This window comes from Diaphorina citri, unplaced genomic scaffold (genome assembly GCF_000475195.1).
Source record: "Diaphorina citri unplaced genomic scaffold, Diaci psyllid genome assembly version 1.1 scaffold269, whole genome shotgun sequence".
NCBI lineage: Eukaryota > Metazoa > Arthropoda > Insecta > Hemiptera > Psyllidae > Diaphorina > Diaphorina citri.
This window is the reverse complement of record NW_007377706.1, coordinates 134,160-144,796: the sequence shown is the minus strand read 5'-3', so window position 1 is coordinate 144,796 and position 10,637 is coordinate 134,160. Positions and strand designations below refer to the sequence as shown.

General features: G+C 39.3%; 1 protein-coding gene across 1 annotated transcript; it reads right to left on the bottom strand.

The window, feature by feature from the left end:
* Positions 1 to 272: 272 nt before the first annotated feature.
* Positions 273 to 3,348, bottom strand: LOC103506875 (transducin-like enhancer protein 4). The gene is made up of 4 exons (XM_026821857.1): positions 3,238 to 3,348; positions 2,349 to 2,681; positions 1,311 to 1,592; positions 273 to 833 (listed from the first exon to the last, which is right to left on the bottom strand). The coding sequence occupies exons 1-4, from the start codon at positions 3,346 to 3,348 to the stop codon at positions 726 to 728; spliced, it is 834 nt and encodes a 277-aa protein (XP_026677658.1). The 3' UTR covers positions 273 to 725.
* Between the last annotated feature and the right edge of the window lie 7,289 nt (positions 3,349 to 10,637).

Genomic DNA, 10,637 nt, shown 5'->3' with positions numbered 1-10,637 from the left:
AGTTTGAAACTTAGACGACGCGTGAGAGAGAGAGAGAAAGAGGGAGAGAGAGAGAGCTACTGATAAAGTTCTGGCTGAGATGTGTGTATATGTGGTATGTGACACTTTTAGTTCTTGTGTTACAATGGAGCAGTTTAATTTTTTTAGGGGAATCGAAAGCGCTGTCTAGCGCTTACAAGGCATACGCGCTACCTATCAGGCTAACTAGTCTGCTTCAATTCACAAAGTATTAAAAAAAAAATAAATAAAAAAAAAAATAAAATAAAAAAAAAAAACTGGGAAATTTCGTCATTAAAAGAAGTCACTTATTTAAACTTTATAAGAAAAATTTACGTCAATGTAATATTAATTAGTGAGATCGTTTTAACGTTTCTCTTGGGATTTATTTCTTTATTCTCTCGGGATTTTCTCCCCAATTCCTTCCATTCAAATAATTTTCTTTCATAAATCAAATCCTTTTCAAAAAAGTCGATTTTAATTTGTCAAAATCCTTTCTTATAAACTGGAGCCTGATTTCTTCTTCATAATTTGAGCACCTCATAACTTAAGCACAACACCATCTTCTTTCAGAAATGGGCCTCCAGAATTATGTATGTATTTCAGAAATCGGATCCATACAAAATCCTCGATAGAGATCAGATCACCAGCCACTGCAAAAGGATCATCTTTTTCAATATACGGAGAAATCGAGTAAATACAGGGTCAGGTATGTTTTCAGGTCATGTTTAGTAGATCACTTCGTACACGGTTGCCTTCTTGTCTCCGGACCCGGTTACGATGTATTTGTCATCCGCAGAAATGTCACAACTGAGAACCGATGATGACTCTTTCGACTGAAACAAACCAGAATAAGAATAGATTAGAATTTAATAAATTAAACATTGCATAGAATTGAAATTGAATTGATTATCTAAATTTTGGGTGGAATACCTCTAAAGAATAGAAGAAACTTTGAATAGAATAGAATAGCATAGAGTATATCTTTTTTATCTTACTGAAATAAGACTGCCAAATTTCATCCAACACGGACAAACGTTAAGGCGAAATTAAAAAAATCTTAAAAAAAAAAAATAATAATAAATAAATAGGTAGGACTTTTGTGAGTAAATGTCTTTAAGACGTTGAAGATTTTTGTCAAATTTCATTTGTCAAATTTCATCAAATCAAATTTCAGCACTGACTGTTTGAGAGTTATGGCGGAAAAACCGGTTAACTCTATAACGTAGGAAGGCTCAATAATGTAGGAAGAAAAGAAATTGTCATTGATTAAATCTTGAACCTCACTCCTTTCCTTCACACACGGCACTTACCTGGAATATAGAGGCGCCGTACGGGGTCCGCCACGCATTGAGTAGATTATCCTTGCCGGTGGACACGAACCACTTTCCGCATGCGGCAAACCGCAAGGACAACACGCACGACTCGTGCAGATGCAACTGGTACTTGTCCGGTTTGAGGGCGTGCAACACCTCGACGTTAGAATTCTCCATTCCTACCGCTAGCCATTCACCACTCGGACAGTAGCCAAGGGAGAAGATTTGAGACGAGAAATCGTGCTGCTGCAGCTGACGACCTGGGGAGACGGATTGGAGATACATAGGTATTAGAATAGGAATTTTTAATTGTGTTAAGTATACTTAAATTTGTCACAAATATTGTTCCCCAATTATTACAACTAGACAAATTTTATGACTTGACTTGGACTCGAACCAACAACATCCAGATCCAACGCGTTAACCACTGAAGTTGGTAAGACATTAGAATAGAATAATATTTAAAATAATAATAAAAAATATTGGGAAGCCAAAGGTAAAAATAATGAACTAGTAGTCTAATAAACCGACATTTGCAAACAAGAATAATTTCCCGTTGAAATATTTGGGTCCCGTGTCCAATTTCCCTATCACTTAGGACTTAGACCGCGTTTTACGAAGTCGGAGTTGGCTTCAATTCTGGATTAAACTGGGTGTTATAGAAGAACTGAATCCTAGTGTTAGTTTTCCGTGTTTAGTTTCCAAACCTTCGGTTGTCGGAAATGCGCTACCACTACCACTACCTTGATGGCGTAGTGGTCAAGAAACTCCCCTGGTAAACAGGAGGTCGTGGATTCGATCGAAGTCGAAGCATGGAATTTTATCATCTGAGAATTTGATTACATAACAATGGAACTCTAAGGGTTAGGTGGTAGAGAACGCATCAGGCGTTAACCTGGCCTAATGGTTACCTTCCAAGAGTCTATTATTACCTAGTGGTTGAACTTTTCCTTTAAAGGAAGGGAAATGAGTTTCAGAAGAGGGAAAATCGTCTGTTTCCTAAAGGAAAATACGACTCCTTGTATTTCAGTCCTAAGAATACTCACCCAATGTCGGAGGTTTAACAATGGGTTTCAGCGCCCCCGAGCCGCCCGCCTGCGAGCTTCCACTGCCTCCACTAGTGGGGGTCACACATTTGCTGATCGGGGTAGACGGTTTCTCCTCCATCTTCTTGGCTGACGGGGTCGAAGCGTTCGAACTAGTGCCGGAGCGTGGGCTATGGGGCCCGGTGTTGTTGTGCTCCTTCTTGATGGCCAACTTATCCAGGCCGTTCTCGCGGGGGGAGGTGGTGCCGTTGGGAGGAGAGGCGGGGTCTTCGCTGGCATCGTCCACCACGAGATCCTGGTCTGATTTTTCGCCGTCACTGGCCTAGGAATAATAGAAGTTTAGTATTAGTATCCCAGACGAGGCCCATCTCTTGTCCTGTCCCAATCTACCAGAACCGTGCACTCTAGAGGACCTGCAGACAGCAAACGCCAAAGGAGTGGCCGTGGCCACCTGTTGGAGACATAAGATCTGAAAATATGGTGATCCGGACACGGAAAACGCAAGGGAGCATTGTGCTCGGAGATTTCAGGCGGACTTCTGGGTCTAGTAACGACTAGAAACGGGAGCACGGTTAGCCCAGTGGTAACGAGCTTGTTTGTCATGCAGAAGGTTCCGGGTTCGATTCCCATCATTGACAAAAATTGGTACTCTTTTTTCGATTGCAAATATTTCAATGGGATTCTTTCTGGTGTTCTCGTGTTGACCCAGCACCTAAATGGGAAGTATTGTGTCTGTGTCTCTTATCTCCCACCTGATGAGAGACATACTACGGGATGGACATGCTACGACACAGACCACTTGAGTTTAATGTTTAACGGCAGTGAAACACCCATTTATTGTTTATTAGAAGTCCTTGTAAAATACTCTCTTTACTTACATGTCCATCTTTCTCTTCCTTCTTCAGTTTCTTGTGTTCAGATATCTCGGGCGGACTTCGGGGTCTGTACTTTTCTCGTTCAGCAGGCGATATTGAACTTCTCTGTAACATAGGGAAAATATTTCGAACAATTAGGACTTTGTCTGTAACATAGGGAAAGATATTTATTTATTTATCTATCTATCAACGTGGTAAAAATCTATAATGTGGTAAAACATATTATCACGATATTTCAAACAATTAGGCCTAAATCTGTAACGTCTGTAGAAAAAGTCAAAACCATTAAAACAAACCCAGATTACCCAAGTAGTCTCCTCACCACACAGTCAGGGTACATAGGTATGTAATTACAACCTAAAGTGTGTGTGAGAGAGAACTGAGAAGTGCGTATATGTTATGGGGGGGAGGGGTAGGTAATCCTCCAAAAAGTTGTTCGTTTAAGTGCGAAAAATAAAAACTTTTAAACACAGAACAGGGAGTTAACAGGAGCAAGGAGGGGGGTCAAAAAGTTGGACAGGGAAAATCCGAAGAATGAAAGTTCCAAGTTTAGAGGATGACATGTGTTTGTAAAAGTTTGGGAAGATAAGATAGGTTGAATGGCCGTAGTATTTTTCCAGGTAGACGGCCGAAGGCCTCGTGTGGCCCAAATAGCCAAAATGTGAAGAAAACACATTTTTCCTTTCTGGGTTGAGCATTTTTGACGAATTTTATAAAAACAGCTAGAACTTCAATTTTGAGGTCTCCAGTTTTAAACTATTTGTTTTTCCACTTTTTATGTTTTTTGTATTTTGTTTCTTTCGAGGTTGTTTGCTTGTTTTACTGGTGGCTTAATAGTTTTTCAAAAAGAAGAAAGTAGAGGAGGGAAAGAGAAAAAGAAGAAAAAAGGAGGAGGAGGAGGAGGAGGAAATAGAAGAAGAAGAAGAAGAAGAAGAAAAGGAGAAAAAGAATACAAAGAAGAAGAAAGGAAGGAAGAAGAGGAGGAGGAGGAAGAGAAGGAGGAGGGTAAGAAATAAAACACTATGTAAGGTTTTATTTCTTTTTTATTACTATAAACGTACCTTCTCCTTCTCCTTTTCTTCTCTTCCTCCTCCAGTTCTTTATTTTCTCCCCCTCCTTCGCTTATTTTATATCCGTTTTATTACCCTTACACAGTCCTCATTCCCCTCCTTTTCCGTATGTTTCTTCCCCTTTTCTTTCCCTTATTTAGTTCTATCCCCCCTCCAATTCTTTCCCTTCTCTCCTTTAGCTTATTTTATATCCCTTTTATTTTCCTTACACATTATTTCTTCCCCCTTCTCCTTATGTTTCTTCCCTTTTCCTTCCCTTATCTATTTCTCTTCTCCCTCCCAATTTCCTTCCTAAAGTCTATCTTTCCTCTCCTTTCTCCTCTTCCTCATTCTTCTCTCAATTCTGCTTCAATTTCTTCAAATTTCTCTCTCCGTCGTCCTTATTTCCCTTCTCTATTATAACCTTCTTTACTCCCTCTCTCTTCCCCTCTCTCTCTCCCCCTCTCTCTCTCTCCTTTTTGTCCTTGTCCTTATCTCTTCTTCTCCCTCCAATTTCTCTCCCTCTTCCTTCCCCTCTTCCTCTTTCTCCCTCTCCTGTTTTCAGTTCATGTTTTCCCCATTGCCCCGTCATAAAAGCTGTTCTATAATGTTCGTTACGTTGTTTTTATAGTCATCCTATTTCCTACGAGTAAGGAGGTAGCGAGTAGCGCTAGCTGGGGGTAGTTAATTTCATCGCTCGCCCCCCTGACTAAAATAAGTGCCCCTAACGAAAATGAGGGGGTAGGGTACTTTATTTCACCCCCTTCCCCCTAAAATAAATGAGTTGGATGGAGGTAGGGTACTTCATTTCACTCCTTCCCCCTAACATAAATTAGGAGGGGGTAGGATACTTCATTTTACCACCACCCCCTAAATAATAAAAAAGAGAGGGGGCTAAGTTAGGGTACCAATTTTATTTCATTGTCCTTCATTTGACAACCTTCCCCTAACCACCTAACAGGAACACTGGAACAGTAATGAGGAGCGGCTTAATTTCACTGCCTCTACCTGAAAAGAGGCTAGGGTACTTCATCCTCACCGAGCTTTGGAAACCCTGTAGGTACCAATATTTGGAACACCCTGTATTTCGTACCATTATCACCCATCCATACCATTGCTTTCTGTCTCCAGTTCACTTATCTCATTTTACTCCTCTTCCTCTTTTTCTCCTTCTTCTCCTTCTTCTTCTTCTCCTTCTTCTTCTTCTTCTTCTTCTTCTTCTTCTTCTCCTTCTCCTTCTCCTTCTTCTTCTCCTTCTTCTTCTTCTTCTTCTTCTCCTTCTCCTTCTTCTTCTCCTTCTCCTTCTTCTCCTTCTTCTTCTTCTCCTTCTTCTTCTTCTGCCCAGGATATTTTCTCGTCACACTTCATTGAACAATGTTCCACTCATTCGGTTTTTTCTCTCTCTCCTTCCTCTTTCTCCTTCCTCTCAATTCTCTCCTCTTCGTTCTTCCTCTCCCTATATTCTTTAGTTTCTCTTCCTTTCCCTCCACGTTCTCCCCTCAATTCTCAATCCTTTCCCCTCTGACCTCCCTCCTTCTCTTTTCCTCTAGCCCTTCTGATAGTTTCCATCATACCTCTCCTTATTCCTCTTCTTTCTCAGCTCGATTCTCGTTTTTTTTTTCTTCTTCTTCTTCTTCTTCTTCTTCTTCTCCTACGTCCTTAATTCTACTCTCTATTTTAACCTCCTTTCCTTTTTCCACCCTCTCTGTCTCTCCTTTTTGTCCTTCAACCTTATATCTCGTGGGCTTCGCTTTTCATTTCCCTTCAAATGCTCTTCTTCATTTCAATTCCCCCTTTCCTTGCCATCTCTCCTGCTTTCCCTTATTTATCCTTCTTTCAACTCCCGTTTTCTCTCTTTTTTTCATCTCCCTTCTCCCGTTATCCTTCTTTAAATCCCCTTTTCCCCCTCTTTTTCTTTCTCTCCCTTTAGCGGCTTACTTTCCTTTTTTTTAGCATTTTTTCCTCCTCTCTTTACTATTTTCCCCCTTTCCCTCTTCAAAATCATTCCCTCTTTCGCATTTTCTCTTTCCTTCCACTCTCCTTTCTTCTCTCCTCTATTTTTAACTATTTCTTCTAGTCACTTTCCCTTCTCTTCGTTCTTTCTCTCTCTCCATCCTTCCCCCTTCAGGGGATCACTTTCCTCCCTCCTAGTTTCTCCTCCATCTCCTTCTCTTCTTTTCCCTTTTCACCCTTCTTCCCCTATCAGAAGTGTCTAAATAAATCAAGTCACACCCTTCTGTCAGCACGCATCAAAATCAACGAGCTGTTAGAACGAAAATAAAGAAGAAGAAGAGACAGAAGAAGAATAAGAAGACGTAGAATGCCACGTGCTTTCCTATTTCTCAGCCAGAATCCTGCCCAACACGCGTAGCTCAAACAAGATTAGAGTCAAAGAAAACACGAAGACGAAATGGAAAGAAAATAGAAAACATTGAAAGAAAGATAGGTATACCCACAGATTGTACGGTTACCATTACAAGGAGAACTCTTTGAACATTTATGTAAGTAGGTACCTATACCTACTTGTCGAATTTCAAACGAAACTATACATACGTGCTTAGAAACTACATACGGCTTAAAGAGTATACATTCATCATAATTCGCATCTCCCAACAAGCAGACTAACAAGATCTACCTACCTTGATTAATTTAAAATGTACAAGTATGTTCCACATTCTACAATTTTCAGGCGTAGGATTTCATAGCTTGAGTAATTTCCGAGAAAAAGATAATAGGCTTGTTAGCGAAAGACTAGAATATCTGAATTACTCCCAGGTGCTTTCGGGAGAGGGCTGAAAAGGAGTAAAAGGAGTAGGAACAGAGTAAAATGCAAAGGACTCGTTTGAAATTGAATACCTCGGTTTCAAATTTCATTGGTTTCTGAGAGCAACGTACTCTACCACTGTAAAGTTCAAAGCGCAAGAAAGGGCTTGAAATTACAAAAAAAGAGACAATCAAGAGGCACCACTTGATATTAAGTTTGGCAATTTACATACATACTCCCTCCCCCAGTTTCATTTCTTGTTACTTGTTATACCTTTGGACCCACACTCGAAAGTCCGATGAATATAATCCCTCGATTTCTCACTCCCTTACTTAATTTTCCCTCTACTTTCTGAGAAAATTTCCATTCCTGAGGTGTAGTTGAACATTGTTGCCAAATTTCATCAAAAACGGACAAACCATTCGAGAGTTATAGCGAACCAAAGAGACAAACCAAATCAATAATCTGCCAGCCTATAGTTAGCTTGATTGGTAGAGCATCTGCCTTGTAAGCGCTAGGCCGCGGGTTCGATTCCCGCCCGGGGCCGATTTTATCCTGATGGGATAATGTTCGTTCTCGGAACGGCTGGCTTTCTCCTATCCTGTCTTCCTTCTTCGATTTAGGGACGATAAGACTTTAGCAGTTACAGTTCCCTCGGTCAAACCTCTAAAAAAATCGTTGATTTGAAAAACGAGATGTCTAAAACTTGAACCTCCGTTCTTTCGTTCAATTCCATATTATGTCTTAGAACTTAGAAAATGATCTTGGTTAGCGAATCCGGAAGAATTGTGCAGTTCTTATGGATTTTATTATAACTTCCTCCAAATTAACACCTACCTGGGAGTCATGTGCTCTGTCAGTCAGAAAACTCCCTCCCTCTCCCTCTAATCTAAATCCCTCTCATTCTGTCTCTCCTTCCCTCTCACTTCAATCTCCCTCTTTCCATATTTTTCTTCTCTTTTTCTCCCTCTTTCTTCCTCTTCTTTCTTCTCTCTCTCTCTCTCTCCTCCTTTATGTCTAAATAACAACCCTTGATCTCTTGCCTCTCTCTCCCACCCTCCCTCTTTACCCTCTCTTCCTCTCCCTCTTTCTCTTTATATCCCGCATAGAGTCAAAGAAAACACGAAGACGAAATGGAAAGAAAATAGAAAACATTGAAAGAAAGATAGGTATACCCACAGATTGTACGGTTACCTTTAATAACGTAAAATGTAAGGTGCTATATCTTCAAGGATAAAAGACGGACTAAGAGATTTTGGGCAACGAAATAGACGAGATGAAAGGAAATTCAATTTGCGCTGGAAATGGAAATACAAAGATGGAAAGGTGAGTTTTCTATAGCGTGTGGCTCTAGAACTGGATTATCAAAGCTCCATCTCTCTACTTAGAGCATGGTTTCCTTATCCTTAATTTTTCGTCAGGTTTAGCGGTAATTCAAGGTAGGTATAACTCAATACTAGAATTTTCTGGCCTTAATTACCCCCCCCCCCGTTTCTACAAGATGAAAAGGAAGGGTGTAAACACCCTTCCTTTTCATACGCTCAAAATCTATAAGTGTCCATCTATAGAAAAATATGGTGTTTGAACTGGTCCTTTGAAATAGCACCTTACATTTTCGTTAGTACATGATCACAAAAAAAAAAGAGTCTAACCAATTCGCGGTATTAAAATTCCCAAAGCTTTCTCTTCCATCCAACCCCTATTTTCACCACGATTTTTTCCTTGTTCCTAACAAAAGAATTCAACCGTAACCCCAAAATTTGACCTCGCATACTATCGCAACTTTGACCTCGTAGCCTCGTATACTATTACTAAATCGAATCAAACGCGTGCTTGAGAGGCGTCAAAATAAATATAATAGACAGCAAATAAGATTGTAAAGTTTAACCCCACAAAAACACAAATGTGAAAAAAGGCCAAGTTCCTATCAAAAATGTCGGCCTATAAAAGTGGGGATATCAGAAAATTAAGGCCAAGTCTGCATTCCCAGTTTTTCGTGCCTGCTGAAAATGCTGGAACTTAATTCCTTCAACCTTATCTCAAAATCAACCTGGCTATGTTTTTCCTTCAGGTTCAGGTTTAATAATTTATTTATTTGAGTAGAAAACATTAGAACTTGGCCTGGCGCACTGCCGTGCGGTCAGATTTATGTGTGTATAAGAAAGCCCTTGTATTGGTTGATGGAACAAAAGGGTGAGAATAGAAAAATAAGTAGAGTGAAAATAGAAAAGTACATAGAATATAAATAGAAATACATGGAATATAAATAGAAATAGGTACCTTCTTGTTTGTACTTTCCACATGAGACAGAAAACTTACTTCTGCAATTTGATAGCTAATAGATAACTATATCTATAGCTAGATAACAAGAAGGCTAAGGTTGTAGTTATGTACTGATGGGTTATGCTTGCTAGGACTGTGAAAAAAGGAAAAAAAATTAGACCTCACTTCGGTCGTTCTATAAACAAAAGAAAGAGAAATAGAAGGGTAGGTACTGTGGAATTAAAGAGAAGGAACAAGGAAGAAATGAAAAGAGTGGAACGTTAGGAAAATTAAATTGAGAAAAAGGGGAAGAAAGTGAATTAGGTAAGAGAAAGAAAAACAAGCTCGAAATTACTAGAGCTGAGTTATTGCCAGCCATATTACCAGCCGTATTGCCAGCCATATTACGAGTACCAACCGTATTTCAATCGGGTGAACACTCTTTCTTGGGAGAAAAAAATTGGGTTACCTGTACCAGTGGCGTATTTAAGATGGAAGTTTTTGGTCAAAGGGAAGTTGGGTTTTTAACTTTTGGCTTCAATGTTTGTAATAGGTATGTTTGTTTGTGCGGTGACAACTCTTGAACGGTTAGTCCCATTTGGATTAAATTGTGGGTAGACAAACACGTCATGATTAGTAAAAAAAAGGAATACCTAATGTATTTATCAGGTAGATACTTTCAGGAGATAAAAGCTGGAATTATTTCCACCAATGTAATTTACCCGTTATTTTTCTACAGTTTTTGAAATAGAATAGAGCAATAGAGTGTTTTCATTGTTTTGTAGATATCTATCACTTGTCTTGTCTGTATTGTTCGAGTATGCACTTAAAAATAAATGAATTAGGGAAAAATAAGGTAAAAATTGGAACAAATGAAACCTGATATCTTCCACTGATGAACATTGAACAAGTTGTGGATGCATTTAATATGAATGAAGTACGAAGTACATTGGATCAAGTTCATTTCGCGTATCGCATTATTTGCATTAGTGTAATTTTTACAGCGCTCTGAGCTTTCTTCTTCTCCGTGTTTTACTCTTTCTTCTCCTTCGTTTTCTTCTCCTCCTCCTCCTCCTCTTGTTTTACTTTTTCTTCATCGACTTTTCTTCTTCTTCCTTTCATTTTTCCTTTTACATTGTAAAATAATAACGTCGTTTCATTTTACAGTACGAACTCAAGGGGAATGATGAATTCATGAATCAATCATCATTCAATTAGAAAATGAAATTCCTAGAAAATGAGAAAATAAGAAGAAAATTATAGTTTCCAGAGTCATTGAGGAACGAAGGGCAGAAGTAGTGGGTAGAAAAATGTCTGAAATTATTTTT

Coding starts and splice junctions, on each gene's coding strand:
- LOC103506875 (XM_026821857.1), bottom strand. CDS start 3,348: ATGTTACAGAGAAGTTCAATATCGCCTGCTGAACGAGAAAAGTACAGA. Junction 2,682..3,237: donor AGGAAGAGAAAGATGGACAT/GTAAGTAAAGAG, acceptor TATTATTCCTAG/GCCAGTGACGGCGAAAAATC. Junction 1,593..2,348: donor CGACATTGGGTGAGTATTCT/TAGGACTGAAAT, acceptor ATACCTATGTAT/CTCCAATCCGTCTCCCCAGG.